Source organism: Juglans microcarpa x Juglans regia, chromosome 5S (assembly GCF_004785595.1).
Source record: "Juglans microcarpa x Juglans regia isolate MS1-56 chromosome 5S, Jm3101_v1.0, whole genome shotgun sequence".
In the NCBI taxonomy this organism is placed as follows: domain Eukaryota; kingdom Viridiplantae; phylum Streptophyta; class Magnoliopsida; order Fagales; family Juglandaceae; genus Juglans; species Juglans microcarpa x Juglans regia.
The window spans coordinates 8,889,136-8,915,755 of NC_054603.1; the positions used below are offsets into that span (position 1 = coordinate 8,889,136).

The 26,620-nt window shown below is 38.7% G+C and overlaps 1 protein-coding gene across 4 annotated transcripts in view; it reads left to right on the forward strand.

Moving 5' to 3' along the window:
- Positions 1 to 10,975: 10,975 nt before the first annotated feature.
- Positions 10,976 to 26,620, forward strand: part of LOC121268091 (187-kDa microtubule-associated protein AIR9-like) — a 58,926-nt gene continuing 43,281 nt past the window's right edge. Inside the window, exons 1-6 of one of the 4 annotated variants that reach the window (XM_041172218.1) lie at positions 10,986 to 11,162; positions 11,273 to 11,403; positions 11,679 to 12,541; positions 12,845 to 12,916; positions 26,306 to 26,371; positions 26,542 to 26,613. In XM_041172218.1, the coding sequence (XP_041028152.1) occupies positions 11,714 to 12,541; positions 12,845 to 12,916; positions 26,306 to 26,371; positions 26,542 to 26,613 (1,038 nt within the window). In that variant the 5' untranslated portion in view covers positions 10,986 to 11,162; positions 11,273 to 11,403; positions 11,679 to 11,713. Of the gene's footprint in view, positions 11,165 to 11,272; positions 11,404 to 11,678; positions 12,542 to 12,844; positions 12,917 to 26,305; positions 26,372 to 26,541; positions 26,614 to 26,620 lie in introns of all 4 variants that reach the window. The other 3 variants (XM_041172219.1, XM_041172220.1, XM_041172217.1) reach the window with 3 other exon arrangements.

Sequence of the window (26,620 nt, forward strand, 5' to 3'; positions counted from 1 at the left end):
AAATTTATGTTTTAGTTTAATTAGTTGTGATGTATTATTATTTCTTTTGTTCTTTGTAAATTTATATTTCAGTTAATTAGTTGTGATGTATTATTATTTCTTTTGTTATTTGTAAATTATGTTTTACATTGTGATGTAAAAACAATATTATTTATTTTGCATTTTTGTTTATTTTTTTCTTTAATTTTTTTTTTTATAAAAACCTTTTAAAAAGTGTTTAAATTATTTTTAAAAAAAAATCCTAGCAATTTAAGCATATTAGAATTTTTTTTAAAAAAAGTGCTATTTTAAGTTTTAAAGTCTTTTTTTTTTAAATAAATAAATAAAACCGGATTTATCTGGTTATTACCCGGATCCGGATTAAATTCGGATATGCGGTTACAATCCGGTTATCCGTCTGGATTAAATCTGGATTAATCCGGGCGGATAACCGCTCGGATTTTAGTATCCAGATCCAATTATGGCCGGATATCTGAATCCAGATCCTATTGAACACCCCTATAGCTACACATGTAAGTTTGCATATTTGTTAGTGAGATCTTTTTTGAAAACCGAAAACCAAAAAACACCAAATGCAATTGGTAACTCAGGTAATGATAACGATGGGACATGTGTAGATGGATTTTGGTAGCCTTTTGCCTAAAACAACCTCCTTCGAGTGGAATTAAAGTGCGTGAAAAATTCAAAAAGAAGAGAATGATTAGAAGATGATAGAGGATAAAAGAGTAAAGAAGACGGTGAAGGAGATGTGAACAGAATGTTGGTCAGCTGTGTTATTTGAACAATATTATTTTTTTTATTTTTTTATTTTTTTATTTTTTTATCTTTTTAAACAAGCAAGTATATTTCATTAGAAAAGATTATATAAGAGAAGGGGGTAGAGTTTCCCAACAAACATTCCAGAACAATAACAACAGTGTAAACAGATGGATAAAAAAAGAAAAAAATAGATTTTTGCGATCAATTTCTGAATCGTCACTCATGTCCTAAAAAGAAGATATCATCTTAAAAGACGGAAATAAGTTGTTCCCAAAAAATTGCAAACAATAGAACCACTGTTGGAAGCGATGGATCCTCCCCTTTGCTGAAAGCGGTGATCCACTGCTTCCAATGGTGAGAGTGACAAGTGCACTGTTGTTTGTTGTCTTGAGATGATTTTTGGAGAGATCCTCAGACCCTAATTCGAGATCACGGTTTAGGAAAAACGATTACATAGTGGGAAATCCAGCATCAAGTGGATTGATCTGTTGATCATCTACATTTTTGCTCTCCTGTGATGGTGCGTGACAGTCACGCATCGGTGGGATGGAGATTGGGGAGCCCAAATCTGGAAGATCGTGGTGAGACGAAGCTACTGATACAGTGCGTGTAGCCGTCAGAAGCGTCGTTGTGCGGCGGCGTGTAGGGAACACGCGAGGAAACAAGTCGCGCGTGAAGGCCACGCGTCAATCTTTTTGGCGCGACTTTGTGCCGTCCCAATAGATTGCCGGTTGTAGGATGGGGTGGTGGGGCACGTGTAGGCGGATGGCAGCCGATGAGTAGCAAATCTAACCAAAATCGAACCGGTGGAGGGAGGAAGAGAAAAACACTACCTTGAAAGTGTATATACAGTGCGAAAATGGAAAGGAGAATGAAAGGAGGGTGAGAGACACAACTCCACCCTCATCTTCGGTAAAAGCTCTCACGGAAATGGTTTATTCTAGAGAGAAGGTAGACGTTCTCTCTCTAAGAGCAATACTGTCTTATTTTGATAGTTAATTAGTATTAAACTAAAATTACTTGGCATGTAAGTTAGAGAAATGATCTTTGTAATTTAAGATGTGCAAGTTTCACATATTTTATATTATCAAAATAAGTAAATTTGGGGTCTATATAAAGAAAATGATTTTTTAAAGAAAAATAATATTTGTAGTTCCAGGGTATGCAAGCTCTGTGCACTCTCTTTAGAAAAATTAGATAAATACAAAACTTGCATAAAAAATTATTTTTTTAATGTTGGACTGCGATTTTTTTTCAAAAGTAGTGTGTTGGACTTGCACATCCTATAACTGTATCTAATATTTTTTTTCTAATAGTAGACTCTATTTTTTTAAAGAAAATACACGAAACTTATACATCTTATAACTAGGGCTATGCATAATGGGCTGTAAGCCCGACCCGTCCGAAAGAACTGACATCCCCAACCCGTGAAAGACGGGTTCATCGGGTCATTAGTATGAGATCAGGTTTTAGTAAACACAACCCGTCAATCTGTCGAAACCGAAGTTCACGAAAACACTCTCTTCTCTTCAATCTCCACTGCGGAAACCCTAGTCACTATCGCCGTTCTCAGTCACCGTTCGCAATTGCTGTCGCCGGTCGTAGAGGTCATCGTAGACGGATGCGTTCTCTCTCTCTCTCTCTCTCTCTCTCTCTCTTGTTCTAACTTCGAGCTTTATTTGGTGCTCTGTGTGTGCGTGCGTGTGTTTGATGGGTAAGCAAGGGAAACAGATTTACTTGATTTGGCTGTTAAATTGAACTGTAGAATTGTGCTTTGGCTTATTATCTTGATTTGGGTATAATGAAAATCACAGAAAAATAATGAATGCTTTGAGTAGTGAGGCATGGGAAACCTTTGGTAATCGTTTGAAGGGATATTTTGTAAGGTTCTACGGAATTTTATTGTGTGTCATGCATAACTTAATTTTTATCGCTATTTCTGGATAGACTAGTTGAATAGTGAAATGATTTTACGATTTATTTGCAGTAATTTCACTGTTCTTTACTCATTAAAAAATTTTAATTTCACTGTTTCGAAGCTGCACATAGTCAGTAACCATTCCGGATGAGTACATATTGCTTCTAGTAATGCTGTATCTATTACATTTGTTATTACATTGGAATTTTACACAAAGTGTGTATCCTGTGAGAACCAGGTTTTTCTATGAACCATTATCTATTCTTGCTGGTTATTTTTTTTCTACTTCTAGTTTGAATTGAAATTTTGAGTGTAGTTATTTCCATATAGCTTATATAAGCTCCATTGTTAGTATTTGAGGTGCTGTTGGAAATTACCCTTTTTTTAATTATTATTTTTTTGCATCATGCTCTTCACCCATAGGCATGGGTAACTCAATGCGAGAATGACAGTGATTCCATGTTAAATGACCCATTTTACAACATTATTGGAGGTTTCTTTAACAAGGCCTAAACAGTAGATTCTCCTACTGCACGCTTGATATTCTTGTGCATGTTGATTTGCACCAATTCACTTTTCTTATCTGCTGCTCAATATTCCCCCCGTTTCTCATGGATTTACTTACTGTTATCCATCTTTGTTAACCCATTATGCCGGTAGAACTCTGTACTTTGTTATTATCTAGTTATCTTATCATGATGGATGAGTTTACATACTATTAGCTAGTTATCTTCTCATTTTTTTTTGGCAACATCATGAGAATAAAACCCACAAATATAATTAAATTAATTATATTTAATAATTAATTTTGTTTATAATTTTGCTTGTGGGAATGTGGAAAAATTGATCAATATAATTCTATTTTATTTTTTTAATTTTGTTTATAATTTGATTGTAGAGTTGATCCATGGCCATGCTTTGTTTGAGCTAAACTGTATGCCCAAATCGAGATTGTGTTAATTACTTATAGTGCTTAATTAGGTTATTGTGATGCAGAAAACATTGAGCATTCAAAAAATTGCACTTTTTACTTTATGAAAACAGATTGTTTGTTTTATGTCTTTTAATCTATTTCTCTTTAGCATTTAGAAAAAAATTGAGTTTTCATTGTTCAAAGCAGTATGGTATTCTTACTTTCTCATACTTTTATTGTATGTCAGTTCATATCATGGATTACTTCAAAAGTGACATTTCTACAAATTTGAGAGACGATGGGATTACTACTCATTTAGCTTCAAATATTAACTTGTCTAGTAGTAATAACATCATCCTCCCTCCCAAAAGTAAGGCAAGTAAGGACCTCTTAGCGATATGGGAACACTTCACAAAAATAGTTGGATGTTTATTAAGTGACCCAAAAGCGATGTGTAATTACTGCCACAAGACTTACGCTTGTCACTCCAAAAAAAATGGTACATCAAGTATGTTGCATCATGCTGGTGTTTGTAGGAAAAATCCTAATAGAATTAGACCCATGGATCAACAAACTACACATAAGTTTGATCCAGAAGATGTACGAATGGCAATTGCAGAGATGATAGTTTGTGATGAGGTTCTGTTTAGGGTGGTGGAAGCACAAGGATTTAGGAAGGTATGTAAATCACTAGAACCAAGATTCCAAGCGCCATCTCGAACCATTGCAGCGAGAGATTGTATTAAACTATTTAAAAAAGAAAAAGAGAAGTTGAGGAAAGTATTTAAGGCAATTGGGCGAGTTAGTTTAACTACTGACACTTGGACGTCTAATCAAAACTTCAATTATATGTGTCTTATTGCACGCTTTATTGACTGTGAATGGAAATTAAACAAAAAAATTATAAATTTTTGTTTGATTCCTAATCACAAATGGGATAATATTGGAAAGCATGTAGAGTCATGTCTACAAGATTGGGGAATTGACAAGATTTTTATTGTTACAGTTGACAATGCTTCCTCAAACGATGTTGCCATCGATTATTTAAAAAGGTTTGTGGGAGGTCATTTGTTGGAGGGGAAGTATATTCACATAAGGTGTTGCGCCCATATTATGAACCTTATTGTGAATGATGGGCTAAAAGATTGTGATGATTCAATTACAAGGGTGCGCAATGCGGTTAAGTATGTTAGATCATCTCCTGCAAGAATGAAAAAATTCAAAAAGTGTATAGAGAAAGAGAAAATCAGTTATTCAAAATTGGTGTGTCTTGATGTTCCCACGATGTTCCCACTAGATGGAACTCCACTTATCTCATGCTAGAAGTTGCAGAAACATTTCAAAAGCCATTTTTGCGATTGGAGAATGATGATGATTATTTTTCTTGCTATTGTCGTAGTGTGAGTTTGAGCCCCCTAAGTTCTAGTGATTGGGTGAGGGTTAAAATAATGGTTAAATTTTTGAAGATTTTTTATGACGCTACCGTGAGACTTTCTGGCTCTTTGTATATCACATCTAATGCATATTTTCAAAAGCTTTGTGGCATCCAATCGTATTTATAAAAAATGAGTCAAAGTAATGATCCAGTGTTGAGAGGTATGGCTAGGAGTATGAAGAGTAAGTAGGTGACGCCCCGACTCCCACGTACAAAAACAAGGGAATCGTGACGTCAGGATGCTGACAACACGGTCACACATCCCAACGAAATGTGCTCAAGTGTGTGTGCAACATGCAAATGTGCACAATAAAAGTCGCAGCGGATAATATAAATAAGTCAACTAAGTACCAGAAATTTAAATACAAATATTCAACACAATTTATCTTTAAAAAATTATACAGTCATCCCAAATATAATACAAAGGTAAATACATAAATTGATAAAAACATAACTCACTAAGCAGGAGCAATCCCAGATCACTCCTCCAACGGAGCCAAGCTAAGGCTTGTCATCATCATCTGCATCAAAATCTGCGATACCATAAAATGGTACCACAGGTAAGTATAAACCAAACAACTCTCGGGATAAAAATATATTAATGCTACCAACAATATGGCAAAATACATTTAGTCATAAAATACCATTTTTCCCTAAAAATGATTATTTCCAACACACACCAAAAATCTCATTTTGACCCAAAAATATAGTTTGTCATTTTCCCAGGAAATGATTCACACAAACAACCCATTTATCGGACACTGTAGGCGGGAATCGCAGACGGGACTCTACCACCGTCCCTGCTTACCACCATCCCTACCGCGTGCACCATAGGCGGGAATCACAGGCGGGACACAACCACCATACCTGCTTACCACCATCCCTATCGCGTGCACCGTAGGCGGGAATCGCAGGCGGGACTCTACCACCATCCCTGCTTACCACCATCCCTACAGTTCCTTTACACACAATGAATACTTAACAGAGCACTGTAGGCGGGAATCACAGGCGGGACTCTACCACCGTCCCTGCTTACCACCATCCCTACCGTGTGCACTGTAGGCGGGAATCGCAGGGGGGACACAACCACCATCCCTGCTTACCACCATCCCTACCGCGTGCACCGTAGGCGGGAATCGCAGGCGGGACTCTACCACCGTCCCTGCTTACCACCATCCCTACAGTCTCTTTTCCTTTTACTCACATGAGAATCTAATTTTCAATAAACACATGAACATGTATACAATCATGCGAAAACCCAGTTTTCTTTACAAACATGATCATGCGTGCAATATGCGATGTACATGAACAAGCCATAACCAACAACCACAATTCACAATGCAAACAAACACACAACAACTCCGTCCACAATCCATCCGACCCCCGAAACTCCTCGTACTCAGTCTGGCAAAACAAACCAATTCACAGATAATATGTGTTAGTGCAAAAATATATTTAAATCACGAAAGTTCTTTAAGGAAAATACTTACACTGCAATATAACAATTTCCGAAGGATCACGAAGTTGAAAAAGGCGACGTTTGAGCAACACCACAGTGTAAAATACACTGTGACCGTGGGTCACAAATACCAACTTTCAAACGGAGGCAAACGAAAACCCAAGATTGATAGGGTAGGGCCTAGGGAGGTCAGTGAAGCCAATGGTGGTGGTGGTTTGTCGTGGGTGGCGGCGGAATGGGCGGTAGAAGACCAAAATACCCAAATCAAAAATGTAGATGGTGGAGCTTCACCGGTGGCAGATCGGAGCTGGGGTTGGGTCCAATGGGTTGCCAAGAGGTCGATGATGATGTGGTGTGAAGATGGTGGCCGGAGGTGGCGCGACGGCGGCGCTGGAATGAAAGTGACGCCGCGGCTTGAAGGGCTACTGGTGGTTAACGGCGGCGCGAATGGAGGTGAGGTTGGTGGGGTGAGGTCGCCGGCGGCAGGGGAACACAATGGGGTGGGCGGTGAAGGCCACCGCTGGCTCACGGCGGCGCTGGCGTGAAAGTGGCCCGCGGCTTCGTGGGGTGCGTGCGGGCTACCGGCGGCGAGGTAGGGGCTAGGATTTGGGGGGTGAGGTCGCCAGAGGGAGGGGGAGCTGGTCGGCCGGGCGGTGTCGCGCACGACGGCGTGACGGCGGCAGTCTGGGTGAAGGTGACGGACGCACGGGGAGAGAGAGGGAGAGAGAGAGAGCTGAGTCTACGCGCGAGGAGGAGAAAATAAGGAGGAAAAAAGAAAAAAGAAAAGAAAATGAGAGGAAAGAAAAATGGAGGGAAAAGAAATGAAGTCCAATTCTCATAACTTGGGTCACAAAAATGATCCAACGGAGATGATTTTAAAACCATAAGTTAAATAAAATAATTCAAACGCAATGGTAAAGTCAAATTGAAATAATTAAATCCCACAGTAATTAATTAAATATGAAAAAAAAATTAAATGCACAACAATAAATAAATATTAAGAAAGCACATAAAAATTAATTTTCACCAATTAAAAATTCTAAAAATAATCCAATTAAAATCCAATAATTTTAAAACAAGAGAATAATTTTTGAATAAAATAAAAATAATACTTCAGTAAAAATACACTAAAATACGAGGTGTTACAAAGTATGACAAATATTGGGGATCAATTGAAAAGACTAACTTGATGATATTCATTGCTGTTGTTCTTGATCCAAGATGTAAATTTAATCTTTTACATTTTTGGTTCAAAAAAAATATATGGTGGTAATTTAGTTGAAGAAATGATTGTAAAAGTAAAACAATTGATGATTGACATGTACGGAGAATATAGTATTATATATGGGAGTTCAAGTGGAGTTTCATACTCTGAGTCTCCTTCCTCAGTTGATCCTACTATGATTAATTCTGATTCTCAGCAAAATTTTTAGGTTGAGTATGAACAATAAATTATTGAATGTAATTTGAGGAACAAATCAGAGATTGATCTATACTTGGAACATGGTTGTGAGGCACGAGTTTCAAATTTTGATATTTTGGATTGGTGGAAGATCAATGAAATAAAGTATCCTATTTTGGCAAGAGTTGCATGTGATGTGATGGTCATTCCTGTTTCTACTGTTTCTTTTGAGTCAGCCTGCAGTGCAGGGGGTCGTGTGCTTGACCAATTTCGTTGTTCATTATCCCCAAGAACAGTTGAGACACTCGTTTGTACTCAGAATTAGTTAAAAGATCCGGTACATATTGATCTTCATGCCTCATTGGACAATGTTGAAAGTTTTGAGGAAGAATCATGTAATAAACATATTTCTTACTTACATATTTATTGAACTTTTTCATAATATTTATTTTTATATCATTTAATATATTTTTTTTTTTCAGAGTTTGATCCCAAATCAAGCTTTATTTATGTTGATGAGAAGTGAATCAAGGTTTATGGTCTGCACATACTATATTTATTGTTAAAGATTCATGTTTGAGGAATTTTTTGGATTGTATTCCTTTAAATTATGATGTTTATTGTACTCCTTTATGTAGCAAAAAGAAAAAAAAAAATCTATTATGATGGGGTTTACAATAATATATATTGAGGGATTATATTATAATTTGTATAAATATTTATAAAAAAAAAATTATAATTTGTACAAATGCTACAAAAAGAAAAAAAAATGTTATATGATATTATAATATTATAACCTTATATCTGGATGTGTTTGGCAAATAACAAATAAAAGAGAATGAGGCTTCTATTTAAAAAAAAAAAAAAAAAACCGATTATTTTTTACTCGACCCGAATGGTCCGGGTCGGGTTATTATGAGCTGGCCATTATTGCGGGCCATGACCGGACGGGCCGAAGATTGATTTGGGCGGGCAATTGCACACCTCTATTTATAATTGTATTTAATATTACTCTATAAGTTAACTTTATTTGATTTTAAATCATTCAATTTCAATTTGTTAATTTTTGCATTGTGAGTTTGCGGGTCCGGATAAAAATGACTTGTTTCAAATCTCAAGATTTGGGTTGTGTGAAATAAGTTTTGATTGTGAATTATTATATTTTTTCGGTGTTTTACATACTACTTAAACGGTAAAATTTAATTAATAAGATTTAAATTTTAAATTAAATTATGAGTAAGATATAAAGCTGCTAGAATAGCAGTATTCTAAAAGTTTGAATAGAAAAAAAAAAGAGTTAATTAAACCATTCAAACAAGGAAAGAAAATGAGTTAAAAAATATCTCAAAGATATTCAAATATGATTTATGTCACAAATACGATAAACAAGATTTTTAATTATTTTTAATATTAATTTTCGATTTATAATAACATCAAGATCGATTACGTTTCCGACATGAATCATAATATTGCATGAGTTCTTCTGTAAGCAACGTTGGATAAAATAATGGGTACAGTTTTTTTTTTATTATTATTCTACTGTCCATTTTTTTTTCTTTTTTTTACTCTTGAGTTTGGATTAAAAATCTCAGAATGTGATACTTTTGTATAATCTAAAAAAGAAAAAAATTTAATCAATCAATGCAATCATGTAATTTAATTAAAAATAAATTTTATGAAAATATCTTCAATTTTAATATAAAATTATCAAAAAATTATAAGTTTGAAATTCTTCTTATAATTTACAATATATATATCACATTTTTTTTTTTTATTCCTTATATATCACACTTGAATGCTACTAAAAGGGACCCGAGAATAAAAGACGAGTTAAGTTGAAAAATATTATAAATTTCATGTGCAAAGGAGTATTGAATCGATTGATATTTAAAGATTTAAAAGTTATGTATTTAAATATTGGATTATACTTAGATTTAAATTCAATTCAAATAAATTGAGATGAGTTCATATTAGAAGTCTAAAAAGAAAAAAATAATTAAATAATAAAAATAAAAGAAGTGTAAGGCTTCATTTGGTAACTAAAATCATCTCAATTCATTTAACCTCATCATTATAATTTTTTTAAATCTCAACACAAAATATAATAAAAAATTTAATTTTTTCAAATTTTAAAATAATAATAATATTAAAAAATAATATTATAACAATATTTTATCATCTCAATTCAACTGAGTTCAATATTCAAACGCAGCCTATGACTCTCAACATGGTAGACAAGTATCTAGGGGTGTAAAACGGTCGGTCAGGATCGGAGAAATCGATCAGACCGACCGGTTCGGGATTGAAAAAATACATGGTCCAATCTGGTCTAATAAGTAGGAGAATTTCAGTCTTCGGCCCGGTCCCGGGGTGGAGATTTCTCGGACCGGACCGACTGAATAAAAAATTAAAAAAAATTATATATATTATTTTTATAATAATTGTACAATTAACAATATAAAATTTTAAATATATTATTTATATTTGTTAATATTCTATAAATTAATAATATTTTTTTTATATATCTTCATCTAATCTATCACTATAAACAATATAAAATTTTAAATATGTTATTAACACTTGTTAATATTCTATTAATTAACTAATATATAATATCAATTAGTTAATTATATAGTAATTATATAAATTAATAATATAATTTTCATCTAATTTATTATCATTGACCATATAAAATATTTTTTTATTGAGTTTGTTACATAATTCACATTAATAAATCACTTAATTAGTTTTAGTATTTGAAATAAATTTTTTTTATTAATTTATTTTAAAAAAGAAAAAAAAAATAATTAAGCTAGACCGATTGGACCGGACCAGACCGATAATTACTGGTCCAATCCTTATGGATATTTGATCTGGTCCAATCTGATCTGATTCAATGATGGAGTTCGGTCCATCGCAGGAGAATCGGACCATTTACATCCCTACAAATATAATGAGATTTATAATAATAAAAAAAAAAACAGTAGTTTTAAAAAAGGGCCACTGTTTCCGCCAATTCCCGTCGTCGTCAGATTAATTTAACGTTATCTTTTATACGCAAAATAGTTTTTGGAATATATTTCAAATCATACACTCTCCTTTTCCCAAACTCTCTTTGCTCATTGGTGGCTCCAGCACTCTCTCTCGTACGCTTTCCCTTTTTGGTTCCACGCCTCGAAAATTCCTCATGTTTCTCTTCTGGATATCAAAATCCTAGAGATGCTTCTCGGTTTCGGTTTCAGTTTCTTGCCTCTCCAGATCTGAAGCATTATTCTTGTGTAATTTTTGCTTTCTCTCTAAATTTGAATTTGTGTTCACATTGTGCTTCTTGCGTCGCTTTTTTCTCTCTCTTTTCTGTTTTATTTACAAGCGTTTCTCTGAATTAGATCGACCTGGAAGCTTTAATTTTTCGGTTAAAGAAGCGGCATTTTTGCTCAGATCCACGTATGGTTTTCTGCTTTCGAGAGTAGAAGTGTCGGTTCTGAAAAATTTCAATATCTGGACAAGTTTTTGACTTGTAATTGGCTCTAGCTATATCTTTAGTTTTCTTCTTCTTCTTCTTCTGAAAATGTAGTTTGAACTGAACTTTCATCTAGTTCAGAAAGTTTGAGAAAATGAATTTGAATTTTACGTTTGGTACCAAAAAATGATAATGATCGCTCAGCTAACTAAATAATTGCATAGGAAGTCGAGTTGTTATGCATTTTGAAATCAATGTGAAAAAGACTTAAAATTCAAACCAAACAGCGCGTTGGTGAAATTTTCACTTTTGTTTGGCTGTTGGTGGATCAGGTTGTTAGTTTCAATTTGCTTGAGCCGGTGCTAAGATGGAGGAACCCCTTGTACATTCGGGCGAGGATGCAGTGGAAAAGCCCCAAATGTCAGAGAATCAGGCCTCTGCTGGTTCATCAGAAAGCGGAAAAAAGGTTTCGAAAGCTGTAAAACCTAGTGTTGCATCTGCCTTAAAGGTCTCGGCCGCAACGGTTCCTGTTAGGAAGAGAATGGAGTCCAAAGCGGGTCTGGACTCTACCTCGTCTGTAATGAAACCAACTGTAAGTGCATCATTGAAAAGTTCAAATGGGGTTCCGGCGGCAAGGCGAAACAGTACGGGAGGCTTGCCCGAGAGGCGGCAAAGCAATGCTGGTTCGGTTGCGGGGAAAAACACTACTACTTCTGGTTCGGAAACGGTTAGGCGGTCTCTCCCGGAAGCTAGAAGGAGTTCAATGCCTTCGCCTGTTACCAAAACTTCAACGAGAGCAGGTGTTTCGGAGACTAGAAAGTCCGTTCCTGTGTCACCAGTTGGTCGCAGTCTGAACACATCAACTGGGTCCGATGTTGGTAAGCGGGAAATTGTGAGGAAGCCTTCAGTTAAGCCAGCATCATCAGCCACTTCTTCTTCTTCTTCTTCTAGAAGGGTTACTTCTACTACGTTGGGCAGTAGTGGCAGCAGTGGGATTAGGAAGACGGTTTCAATGATTTCTTCACCATCAGCTCGGTCACCCTCAGTTTCCAGTGGATTGAGAGCTGGGTCTTTGTCGTCATCTCTAGATAGGAGCTCGAGTTTATCTGGACGGAGGAAAGCGGCAACTCCTCAAAGCCGAGATTCTAGGTTCATTGTCCTTCCACACGTGGAGATTAAAGCTGGTGATGATGTGGTACGCACCATCTGCAAAACTTTAATTTGTGCTCGGTGCTACAACCGTAGCTTAAATAGGGATCTATTTAAATAGAGAAACTCGGTTTACTTTGAAGGGTAAAGCTGCATAACATTAGTTTGCAGTCCTTTCCAAAAAAAAAAAAAAAGAAAAAACATTAGTTTGCAGTATTTTATTAACACAATGCTTCTCCCACTTCATATGGTTCATTCTCATGGTTTTTGAAATGAACGTTCATCAAATATTACATATCGGAGATAAAAGCTTTTCATTCATTGTTTATTGGTGATTTGTTTATATCAGAGGTTGGATCTTCGAGGTCATAGAGTTCGCAGTCTCAATGCTAGTGGCTTGAACTTGTCAGCAAATTTAGAGGTAAATTGATCTTTTATCTGATGTATTATTACGTACATCCTTTAATGAAAGAAGATTCCTCCATTTGATAATTAAATGCCTTGTTAATATTGTTTTTGAATTCTGTGTTAATGACTTGTGGATTAACTTCTATGCCTCAAAGTCTTGACCCTTGAAATAGCTTCGCAATTGGTGCTAAACTTATCTCCTGCGTAATGTGGAGGTTTACTTTTATAGGGTTACCATATGAGTTGTATGTTTTGCTTTCAATCGACTGTAATCTAGTTTAGCAGTGTTCTTCTTGTAGAATTGGAGCTTCTACCATAAAAATAAGAGTCTTCTAAGATCTTTTTTGATAAGAGAAATTCTCTCTTGATTATTTGACTACTCAATAAAGTGCATTTGATGATGGAAACTTTTATTACTTTCAGAAATAGAGGGATATTATTTCAATGCCAAACTCTCTCTGTACACATGCGAAAAACTACAACGATGGTGCTACGTCGTTACTAGAGTCACGTTAATGGAGTTTGAGTACCATGGTGTTTAGTGCTTTGTTCTCTTTTGTTTGACGTGTTGGTTGGTTGTGATGGGCTCGTGTAGAAACGTTATTATTGATTACAAGATGTTCGAGTTTAAGAGGGAAAATGAAAGGTGATGGAGAATCACGGAGAGTAGCCGTCGGGTTGTGAAGTACATTTCCATTGATCAAGAAGCTTTGGCGTGGTTGGCTGCAAAGGTGAAGGAATGTATAGCCTCTAAGGGATCCTTTGAGTTTCTTAGAACTCACAGAAGGGGGAATCAGGTGCTTGTGGTGCAGACAACTATCACGGCAGGTTCTTCTCCTTATCGGAGTTTGGCCACAAGAAGATGCGTGGTTTGATCGTGGTACCGGCAGGGTGGCAGGGGGAAGGACGGAGGAACTTCGGAGAGACCTTGAAGGAGCTCTTAGCCCCCTCCTCTGTTTCGGTTGAGAAAAGTAGAGGCAAAGGTGGAATGGTTGCTCCATGGTTGTCTCCACCTTCGATGACGGTGCTTAAGCCTTTCTCACGGTCGTACAGAGAGGTCCTTGAGATGCCTCGAGCAGCAAAACAAGCAGAGAGGGCAGGCTTGCCAAGAACAGGAGGCTCTTCCATTTCGGTGACTGCACAGAGCTGCGAGGAGTGTGGCAAGGCTTCTGTGGGTCTGAATGAGGAAAGCCTTCGTCATGCATTGGCTAAAATGGAAAAGCAAGTGGGGCTGTTGGCTAATAATATCCGTAGGTTGAAATGATGCGTCAAGGGGAAGGAAGCTGTGCGTACGGGCTTGGGCTTGGGGCCAGTCTATTAGAGCCTCTTTAGGCTGGGCAATCTGGCATAGATGGGTTGGGCCAAGGTTTAGGCCAAAAACCGGTTTGGGGGGAGAAGTATCGGGCCTTGCCCGAAATATCGGCTCAGGGGTTTCGTCCCTTCCCCACACCGTCGACATGTGATCCTCCGGACCTAGTCCCAGGACAGAAAGTGTCGGGGGTCCCCGTCGACCATCTTGGTGGGCCGGTAATGCCACATCGTCTAGAGGAAGCCGAGAAACTCGAGGAATGGGAGTTTATAGCAGTTTACGATGGGGGGGATGTTTATGATGGGGAGATTAGTAGGCCTCTAGCAAAGTCCTTGTCGGGGGATCTTGTCCCAAGGATGGGGGAATAGTCCTTGTCGGGGAAACAACCCAAGGATGGTGGTAGCGGGGTGAGAAGCAGTTTTGAGGAACTGCTGGGTGAGTTGCAGTTGGGTTGCTCTTTTGGGCATCTGGTGTCAGTGGGCTCACTGCTGGGTACTGAAAAAGACGGTGGAGCTATAGGGAAAGTGGTGCCTGATGGCTATATAGGGGGCTTACAGATGGTGGTTTGTGAGGAAGGCTGTGATCTAAATGAGTTGGGTAGTCCTACCCTGCTATGTGTTATTCCATCTTATTTAGCTCCTAACTCTGCGGATTGGGTGTTGAAAAAGGCGGCGGAGTTTCAGTAGTGTGTGGGGATTTCTTGTGTAGGCTTCGAAGAGCAATTCAAAGCTCTTTTAGTTGCCATTAAAACTAGTCGATCAACGGCAGTAAAGTCTGCAGCTAAAAAAGATAGAGAGTTGAAAAGATTGTTGTGCTCTATTAATTATGATAATAAGGAGGGTAGTGTGGGGAGGGAAAGACTGAAGGGGCGGGGGAGCATTTTTTCTTACGAAGCTTAAAATCTTATCGTGGAATGTTGGGGGGATTAACGATGCTAATAAGCGACTTCGGATTTGATCTCTTCTTCGTAGTTGGAAAGTTGATATTGTATGCCTCCATGAGACTAAGTTGAGTCACGTTGACAGATCCGGAGTTTATGGGGTTGTTCTTTTGTGGGATGGAGTTTCTTAGCCTCATTGGGTGCTTCCTGAGGGGTATTGTTGATGTGAGATATGAGAGTGGTGGAATTAGTAGAGGATTGCATTGAGAATTATTCAATGGTTGTCTCCTTCAAGAATATTATGGATGGGTGGAGGTGGGCTCTTGCGGGAGCGTATGGGTCTAATGTGGATAGAGATAGACGATTGTTGTGGGAGGAGCTGACATGAGTGTATTATATTTGGAAATTACCTTGGGTTGTGTGGGGACTTTAATGTAGTACGCTTTCCTTGTGAGAGGGCGGGGACTACTTTATCACGGGCCATGGAAGACTTCTCGGAGCTGATTTTTTTATCTCAATTTGATTGATCTTCCTCTGGTTGGGGGGTTTTACACTTGGTCTAACAGTAAATGGGGGTCAAGATTGGACATATTTCTAGTCTTTTCTTCTTGGGAGACACATTATCCGAACCTAAGCCAGAAGCGTTTGCCACAGGTATGCTCTGATCAGTTTCCCATTTTGCTAGATTGTGGTGGCATTCATGGGGGAAGGCGATATTTCAAATTTGAAAATATGTGGCTCCAAACGGTTGGTCTTGAGGAGAAGATGAGGAATTGGTGGGCCTCCCACTCTTGTTATGGCACCTCTAGTTTTATTGTGGCAGGTAAACTTAAAGCCCTCAAGTTGGATTTAAAGAAATGGAATATTGAGACTTTTAGACATACCGATGAGCAAAAGAGTCTTATGTGGAATGAGTTGAATTCTCTAGAAGTAGGGGAGGTCAATGAGGAGTCTTTGTTGAGAAAGATTGAGGTGGTGTCTGAAATAGAAAGGGTTTTGTTGATGGAAGAAATCTTTTGGCGTTAGAAATCTAGGTTGATGTGGTTGAAGGAGGGTGACAAATGTACTAAGTTCTTCCACAAAATGGCAAACTCCCACAAACGTAATAATGTGATTGAGGTTATACAATCTGGAAATACGGTGCATCAATCCCCAACGGATATTCAAGACCATATAAAGGATTATTATTTAGATCTTCTCAAAGAGACTGTGGTGTGACGCCTTAAATTGGATGGGTTACTTTTTGAACAGCTGGATGGTAGTGCAACGAGTTTGTTGGAGAGACCATTTGAGGAGTTCGAAGTGCAGCAGATGGTGAGAGGTATGTGTAAAGATAAAGTCCCGAGTCTGGATTGTTATTCTATAGCTTTTTTTCAAGAGTGTTGGGACATGGTGAAGGATGATGTGATACAGGTCTTCCATGAGTTTCATTTTTGTCACAAGTTTGAGAAGTCCCTTAATGCTACTTTTATTGCACTCATTCCGAAGATAGTGGGTGCCATTGAGTTGAAAAATTTCCATCCTATTAGTTTGGTAGGTGGGATTTATAAAATCATATCGAAGGTATTAGCTAATCGAATGAGTTTGGTGATGGACAAAATCATTTCCAAGCCTCAAAATGCCTTCGTACTTGGCCGGCAAATTTTGAATTCAGTTTTGGTAGCGAATGAGTGCTTGGACAGCCGATTGAGGGATGGTATTCCGGGAGTTCTTTGCAAGTTGGATATGAAAAAGGCTTATGATCATGTGTGCTGGGATTTTCTGATATATATGCTGAGGAGGTGTGGCTTCGGAGATAGGTGGTGTGGTTGGGTGAAACATTGTGTATCATCCGCTCGGTTTTCTATTTTAGTTAATGGTCAACCTTGTGGATTTTTTCAGAGTTCGAGGGGATTGAGACAAGAGGATCCGTTATCTCCTTTTCTCTTTGTTTTAGTAATGGAGGCTCTGAGTCGCATGGTGGAGGCAGCGGTAAGGGGAGGTTTTATTGCTGGTTTTTCAGTGGGTAACACTAACACTGGTGCGTTTTCCATTTCCCACTTATTGTATGCGGATGACACTTTAATTTTTTGTGATGCTGACAGAGGACAACTTCAAGCTTTAAGGGCTGTCCTTTTGTGGTTTAGAACTGTTTTTGGACTCAAGGTGAACTTGGGAAAGTTGGAATTGGTTCCGGTAGGAGAGGTGGAAAATATCAACCATCTAGCAGAGTTGTTGGGGTGCAAAGTGGCCTCTCTTCCTATGAAATACCTCAGACTTCCTTTGGGAGCTTCTTTCAAAGTAAACAATATTTGGGATGGTGTTGTAGAGAAGGTAGAAAAAAGATTGGCGGGTTGGAAGCGGCTCTATATATCAAAAGGGGGGAGATGAACTCTTATCAAAAGTACTCTTTCCAATCTTCCTACTTAGTTTCTCTCCTTATTCCCTTTATCGGTGGGAGTGGCCAATCGGATTGAAAAACTGCTTAGGGCCTTCTTGTGGGGTGGCATAGGTGAAGAACATAAATTTCACCTAGTGAGTTGGCAAAAAGTGTGCTGTCCGAAGGAGTTGGGAGGCTTGGGGGTGCGTAATTTGTTCTTTTTTAATAAAGCTCTCTTAGGGAAGTGGCTGTGGAGATTCCAATTGGAAGGGGACTCGCTGTGGAGATTGGTTATTGATCGGAAGTATGGCTGTAATTGGGGGGGGGGGGTTGGTGTTCCAAGGAGGGTAGGGGTACTTATGGTATGAGCCTCTGGAAATGTATTTGAAAGGGGTGGAAGGTGTTTGTAAAACACACTAATTTTGAGGTGGGAGAGGGTTCAAGAATCAGCTTTTGGTTTGATGTATGGTGTGGTGAGAGAACTTTATTTTCTATTTTTCCAGTTGTTTTCAGAATGGCAGAAAATCAGCAGGCCGCTGTTTCAGATGTAATGTGCTGAGTCAATGGTAACCATCTTGTTTGTGGAAGGAAAGAGTAAGATTCCACTATATCGAAAATAAGGTTACAGGCCCCTCTTTATATAGATGATAATGCTCATCTATTTTAGGGATATTTACAGCTAATCTAGAAAGGAAATCAGAACTACCTAAAACTGAAAGCTATAAAACAGGAAACTTATATCTACAGATTTGGTAACAGACTACCAAATCTCCTAAAATCATGGGATAAGAAAAACTGATCTGTTAGCTGTAGATCTCCTAGATTTTAGCCCCTAATATTGCTAACAGATCCTTAAACATAAATCTCTCTATAATTCTACACTCCCCCTCAAGCTGGGCGGTAAATATTAATTAACCTCAGCTTGGAACTCAGATCATCAAACACCTTTCTCGATAGAGCCTTGGTAAGGATGTCTGCTGTCTGAAGACATGTAGGCACGTACAACATCTTGATTATTCCTTCCTCTATCTTCTCCTTTATAAAATATCGATCAATTTCCACATGTTTTGTTCTATCATGATGAACTGGATTTTTGGCAATGCTGATTGTTGATTGATTATCACAGAACATTTTCATAGGTTCTTTATCTGAAATTTTTAATTCCTTTAGCACCCTTTTTAACCAAATTCCCTCACAAATACCGTGTGTCATTGCCCGGAATTCAGCTTCTGCACTGCTTCTTGACACCACTGACTGCTTCTTACTTCTCCAAGTGACCAAATTTCCCCACACAAAAGTGCAATATCCTGAAGTTGATCTTCGGTCTTGTACTGATCCTGCCCAATCTGCATCGCTGAACACTTCAATATCTCTTCTTTGGTTCTTCTCAAAAAATAATCCTCTATCTGGTGTTAGTTTCAGGTATCTCAGGATTCTATACACAGCTTCCATGTGTTCTTCATTTGGATTGTTCATGAACTGACTTACCATGCTAACAGCAAATCCAATGTCTGGTCGTGTGTGAGATAGGTGTATTAGTTTACCTACTAATCTTTGGTATCTTCCTTTGTCCACGGGTGCACAATTTTCCTTAGCTCCTAGTTTGATAGTTGGATCCATTGGAGTATCTACCGGCTTACACCCGAGCATTCCAGTCTCTTTTAAGAGATCTAGGACATATTTTCTCTGTGAGACAGAGATTCCCTTTCTTGACCTTGCAATCTCCATACCTAGGAAATATTTAAGATTCCCAAGGTCCTTGATTTCAAATTCTGCAGCTAGTAAACTTTTGATGGTGCAGATTTCCTCTTCATAGTCTCCTGTTAGGATTATGTCATCCACATACACTATGAGGACAGCAAGTTTTCCTGCAGAAGAGTGTTTAACAAATAGTGTATGGTCCGTCTGACATTGAGAGTAGCCATGCTACTTCACTACCTTTGTGAATCTTTCAAACCAAGCTCTTGGAGATTGCTTGAGCCCATATAGAGATCTCCTAAGTTTACAAACCTTGTTGCATGTAGTCTGTGTCTCAAATCCGGGGGGAATTTCCATGTACACTTCTTCAATTAGGTCTCCATTTAGAAAGGCATTCTTGACATCTAGTTGGTGGAGAGGCCAGTCAAGGTTTGTAGCCAAGGATAATAAAACCCGAACTGTGTTTAACTTGGCTACAGGAGCAAATGTCTCCTCATAATCGATTCCATATGATTGGGTGAATCCCTTTGCAACCAGCCGTGCCTTGAACCGATTAACACTCCCATCTTCATTATATTTTACTGTGAAGATCCATTTGCAGCCTACTGGGCGTTTCCCGGTTGGTAAGTCAGAGATTTCCAAAGTTCCATTTTTCTCTAGTGCATGAATTTCTTCATACACTGCTGATTTCCATTCTGGTGAGCCGAGAGCTTCTTGTATATTATTTGGAACTTGGATGTTGTCGAGGTTGGCAACAAAAGCTTTGAACTTCGGTGACAATCCTTCATATGACACAAATGTGTATATCGGATGTTTTGTGCATGATCTTACCCCTTTTCTCACAGCAATAGGAAGGCCACTGTCATCATTAGTTTCAGGATTAGTGTTACCTGGTGGATCTTCACTTGGTCTAGGACTTGAGTCAGACTCTTGGGTTTGCTCAAGAGATGCTTGTTGTTCCATCTCATTTTGGTTCTTTCTCCTCCTTGAGTAGGTAATCAATTCATCACTCTTTGTTGATTGAATAGTGTCCAGATTTTGAGGTGGATTGTTGGCTTGATCTTGAGTAGGAGGTTCTAGGAAGTAAGAAGACTCAAGGGAGAGATTTTGAGGAGAAAGTGATTCATGATTTAGTGATGGGCAAGTTTGGTCATAATTATGAGAGACATGAGGTGATTCTTCAATATCCCAAAGCTGATATTCTAGGATAAAATTAGTCTCCCCCTGAATATCAGATTTGGGGAAATAAGGTTGTTGCTCAAAGAAGGTGACATCCATGGAGTGATAGAATTGTTTAGTGACCGGTGAGTAGCATTTATATCCTTTTTGAGTTGGAGAGTACCCAAGGAAAATACATTTATGATCTCTAGGATCAAGTTTGTCCCGGTGTTGTTGATGGACATGGACAAAAGCTGAACACCCGAAAACTTTGAATGGGATGGTGGAGATGAGACGAGTAGTGGGAAAGGATTGAAGGAGAATTTGACAGGGAGTCTGGAAGTTAAGAATCCGAGATGGCATCCTATTTATGAGGTATGCAGCAGTAAGGATGGCTTCACCCCAGAAATATTTTGGTACATGGGTAGAGAACATAAGAGACCGAGCCACATCAAGAAGATGCCGGTTTTTTCTTTCGGCAATACCATTTTGCTGAGGAGTGTTAACACAGGAACTTTGGTGAACAATACCATGACTCATGAGATAATCATTAAGGCTGGAATTGAAATACTCTTTGGCATTGTCAGTTTTCAGAATTTGAATTTTTGCTTGGAATTGTGTTTGGATCATGGTATTGAAGGTTTTGAAGATCTGGTTTGCCTCAGATTTTTCTTTCATGAGGAAAACCCATGTGAGTCTAGTGTGATCATCAATAAATGAAATGAACCAGTGAGAACCAGTAACATTTTTTATCCTAGAAGGGCCCCATATATCACTATGAACCATGGATAAAGGTTGAGATGCTTTGTAGGATCTGTTAGGATAAGAATTGCGAATATGTTTAGAGAATTGACAGATCTCACATTGAAATTCATTTGGATTTTTACCATGGAATAATGAAGGAAACAACTTCTTAAGATACAAGAAATTTGGATGACCTAACCTATAGTGCCATAACATAATTGCACTATCATTATTAGACTGACTCACAGACAAAGAAACAGGACTACTGGACACTGAACAATCTGATTGATGAATTGCTCCTTGAGGAGGATCATTAACCTCTAGAAGATAGAGCCCCGAACACATCTTAGCACTGCCAATCGTCTTCCCCGAGTCCAAGACCTGAAATACACACAGATTTGAGCCAAATTTAGTAACACAGTTGAGATCCCGAGTGAGTTTACTAACGGATAGTGAACTGCAATTTAATTTTGGTACAAGTAGAACGGAATCAAGAGTGATGTTCTCTGAAATTTGAACCGAGCCTGTACCAGCCACCTTTGAGAGTGAACCATCAGCTATTCGCACAGTTAAATTTTTATAGCATAGGGTGTAAGTTGAAAACAGCTTCTCATCTCCAGTCATATGATCAGGAGCTCCTGAGTCTATAATCCATGGACTGAGTCTCTCCTTGTTAGCATTTAGAGCACTTAAAAAATTACCTTTTTGTGCCAGGGATCCGGTACCAACTACAGTGGGAGCTGGTGCAGGCAAGGATTGGCTGAACATTTTCTGCAAGATCTCTATCTGTTCCTTGCTGAAGGGAGTTGGTTCGGGTGGAGGTTGTTCATCCATGGAAGCAAGGTTGCCTTGTCCTTCTTTGTCATTGGCAAACCGGGAAGGCCTCCAATCTGCTGGTTTGCCATGAATCTTCCAGCAGTTGTCCTTGGTGTGACTAGGACGTCGACAATGATCACACCATGGTCGCCCTTTCTTTGGTCTATGATCGTTGTTGTTGTTGGATGGATTCCCTCTCACCACAAGTGCTGAACTCTCAGGATTTGTCACAGAATCTTGAGATCCCATCATGATCTTCTTTTGACTTTCCTCTCTCTGAACTTCTGAAAAAGCTTCTCGGATATTTGGTAGTGGTTTGGATCCTAAAATTCTTCCTCGTACTTCATCAAGGTTCTTATTTAATCCAATCAAAAATTTGTATATTCTTTTCCGTTCAATTATTTGTCTATACCTGATTCCATCATTCGGACTCCAATTATGCTCCTCGAATAAGTCTAGCTGCTGCCAATACCGATTGAGAGTGTTGAAGTATTGAGTCACTGTTAATTCTCCTTGGCGGAAGTCATGAAGAACACTTTCCACCTCAAATAATTCCGATGTATTCTCATTGTTAGAATATATTTCCTTGGCAGCATCCCAAATCTCCTTTGCTGTTCCATAGAGAAGAAAGTTTTCTCCAATGTCATTTGTCATGGAATTAATGAGCCATGACATGACCATATTATTCTCGGCATTCCAGACTTTGAACTTTTCATCCGTCTTGTTTGGTTTGGCAGCATCTCCAGTGAGATAATCATCTTTGCCGTTTCCGCATATGAACATCATTACGGAATGGGACCATTGGAGATAGTTGTTCCCATTCAGTTTGTGTCCTGTAATGGGCATGAGGTTACTATCATTGTTGGAAGCCATGGCTTCCTGATTGGAGGTGATTTGGGAAACAGTAGCTCTTGAATCACGTTTCCCGTATTTGGTCATATGAGGGAATTAGGGTTCAGAGATTGCTCTGATACCATCTTGTTTGTGGAAGGAAAGAGTAAGATTCCACTATATCGAAAATAAGGTTACAGGCTCCTCTTTATATAGATGATAATGCTCATCTATTTTAGGGATATTTACAGCTAATCTAGAAAGGAAATCAGAACTACCTAAAACTGAAAGCTATAAAACAGGAAACTTATATCTACAGATTTGGTAACAGACTACCAAATCTCCTAAAATCATGGGATAAGAAAAACTGATCTGTTAGCTGTAGATCTCCTAGATATTAGCCCCTAATATTGCTAACAGATCCTTAAACATAAATCTCTCTATAATTCTACAGTAATGTAGATTGAAATATGATCTTATCCGGAAATGCGCAGGACTAGGAAGTTGATGAAATAGCAGGTTTTTACAGCTTTCTTTATTCCAAGAAGATATGAGGAAATGGGAGAGATGGAATGCTATGGAAAGATTTGGGGAGCAAAAATTTCTCTGTTAAATCTTTCTACGAAGTGCTGGCAGCTCATCTGCCCATCTGGTTTCCTTGGAAGGGTATTTGGAGAGTCCCCGTACCCCCTAAAGTTGCATTTTTTAGTTGGACTGCAGCTTTAGGAAGGAAAGATTTTGATGGCTGACAATCTAAGGAAACGTGGGATGATTGTGATGGAGTGGTGTTACATGTGTAAAACAACGGTGAATTGATAGAGCACCTTTTTTTTGCATTGTGAGGTGGCAAGGGAGTTATGGGCGGGTATTTTCAGTAGAGCTGGGTTGTCTTGGGTCATGCCTAAGAGTGTGGTGGAACTTCTAGCATATTCAAATAGGCATCATCATTGCTCTCAATTGGCAGCGACGTGGAGGAGGTTCCTGTTAGGGACCCCGGTCTTGTCCCTAACACTAAGGTCTACTAGCTTGCCTTAGTGAAGGTGACGACCGAGTGACCTTGCCAACTTGCTTGGCCTTCCATAAAATGATGGTGTTTGAGTGATGGAATGATGATGTATTTGGGTAGGCTAAGTGTTTAGGCTAAGACAAATCAAAGTGGGTGGCTAGACTTGTTCTTGAGTGAAGTGCTAAGATGATGGAGGCTAGGGTTGAATGGGTGAAACGAGGTTATGGTTCGGGTTGGAAGCAACTAGGGTTGCCGTGGACTATGGTGGAAGTAGGGTAGGCGTGGTCTTGGAAGATTGGCTTAAGATTATGGGTGTGTGATGCAATGGAAATGGCCTAAGGGTTACCCTTGATGTTTGGGCCACTTGGATGGTGATTTGGGTAGGTATGGTGTAGTGTAGCTAGAGTTTTGTGGGGTGGCTAAGATGGATTTCGAGATTAGCAAGAGATGGCTTAGGGTTTGAGCTTAGGATGATGCTAGGGTTTGGGAATGAGTTGGAAGAGTGAGGCTAGGGTTTGGTTGGCTTAGGAATGGATATGGTAAGTTTGAAAGATGGAGGGAATCTTTGAGTGAAGAGGGAAATTTAAATTTAAATTAAGATGACAAGTCAATAGTTGACTTGGAGTGATTGTAGGAAGAGTGATTTAAGGAATTGAAGAGGATTTGCAATTCCTTAAATTAAGGGATTGGATTTGGGATTTGAATTTGAAATTGAATTGGAAGAAGTCAAGACTCCTAAAAGGAAAGAATCACCTTAGGGAGCCTTGAGAGATTTTAAGAATTGGATGAGTGATTGGAGGGATGGAGTGATTCTAGGAGAGTTCTTAGAATTATGGAATTGGATTGGATTGAGTCAACTTTTCTTAAATTAAGGAAGTTGCGAAAGAGGACTTTTGATGGATGGCTAGGTCAAGGGTTAAGATGATGGAGTTGGCTAGGGTTTGTGTTTAGGGTTTTGGACTTAGGGTAAGGATGTGGTCGGCTAGGGTTTATGGTGAATGACTTAAGATGGCCGAATATGGTAAGTGGGAGTGGAGGCTAGGTCAAGTCCAAATAAGGCAAGTAGTAGCCGAATTGGACTTTGCACCAAGGGGGGAAGTGTGTTTCGGCTAGGCTAGGGTTTGAAGAGGCAAATCAAATATGGAAAGTGACAAACACTATGGTGATCGAGTATTGTGGCTTGGATGGATTGGAAGAGCAAAAATTATGAAGAACACAAAGAACAAAATGAAGAACACTTTGAAGAACACTCAAGAGCAAAAGCAATAATACTTGATTACTTGAATGAACCAAAGAACAAACAAGATAATTCAAGACTTGATTCACGAATTGCACAAGAATTGAATAAACCTCATATATTGATAAACACAACTTGGATTTACGAATTGCACCAAGTTGCTAGAACAAGATAGATGGATTGAACCACACCTATTCACGAATTGCAAGGTGTGATTCTCTCTTTGGGATTCACGAATTGCACCCAAAAAGCCCAAGTGCTCTAGCACCGAAAGATGATCTCAAGAACAAAATAGTCTACCCACTAGGGAATTTGCCAAAAGATGTGAATGCAAAGACTAAGGGTCCTATTTATAAGGATTACAAGTTGAAAACCCCCAATAGGTCCCTTGGAAAATAAATAATTAAATAAAAATTAATAATAAAAAATAACATAGTTGGCATGGGCCAAGTTGACCCATGGCATGCATGAGCCCATGGGTGGGCTAGGCTGGCTGACAGGGCCCTGGGCTGGTATGGGCGCTGGCATGGCTGGCATGGCCCAGGCTGGCTGACAGGGCCCGGGGCGTGCGCGTTGAGCGCGCGTTGGGCGTGGGCGAGGCGTGCGCGCGCTGGGCTGCGCGTGCTGGCCATGCTGAATGGGCTGGTTTGGTCACCAACCTCCTTGGACATCCTGGGCATGTCAAGGCAGGCCCCATAGCATGCCTGTGGGCCTGTTTTGGGGCTGTCCAACCTTGTCTTGACTTGGCTAGTGGCTTGACCATGGGTCACAAGACATGGGTTCCTACCAGTTCCTTTGTGCCTATTGTGGTGTATATGGATGGAACGTAATGAGAGGTGCTTCAACAACAAGGAGGGAACTGTGGGGGAATTATGAAACTTTTTTGTATTTTCTGTAGTTCAATGGTTTGCTGCTATTGTATTAAAGGGAGGGAATGTTCATGAGTTATTGCTTTCTTTTCAGCTTTCTAGAATGTAATTAGGTGTCTTTTTTGTATACTTCTTGTGAACATGGGTTGTGCCTAGTTTCATTCAATCGATAAAGTTTCTTACTTATACAAAAAAAAAAAAAAAAGAAATAGAGGGATACTGTGGTTGTTTCCTGGAGCCCTTGCTTTAGTTACTTTGAGATTTCTTATTTTCTTTTCTGTGTTGTATATGTAAAACCCGAACTACTACCCAACTTGGAACTGTCTCAAAACTAAATAACCAGAACTACTTCAAAACTCAGAACTGTCTCAAACAAAATAACCAGAACTACTTCAAAACTCAAAACTTTCTCAAACTAAACTATTTTTCTGTTGTGTCTGATCACGGTTTTGTAGCATGATTGAACAAAAGGGTAGTGATAATCCTCTTTTGCAGTTTGTGTATCTCAGAGACAATCTCTTGTCTACATTGGAAGGAGTTGAGATACTGAAGCGGGTGAAGGTTTGTTATTCAAGATACATATAGACACATGCACCCACACACGCCAATTTCATTCTTCATTCTATTCAGTGAACATTTTTTTCCAGAAGGTAAAATAGTAGTTATCTAATTTTGTATGTACAATTGCAAATAAATAGCTTGCGATTATTGGTAGTACTGTTTCTTCACAGGTTCTTGATTTGAGCTTCAATGACTTTAAAGGGCCTGGATTTGAACCTCTTGAGGATTGCAAATCTCTACAGGTATGTG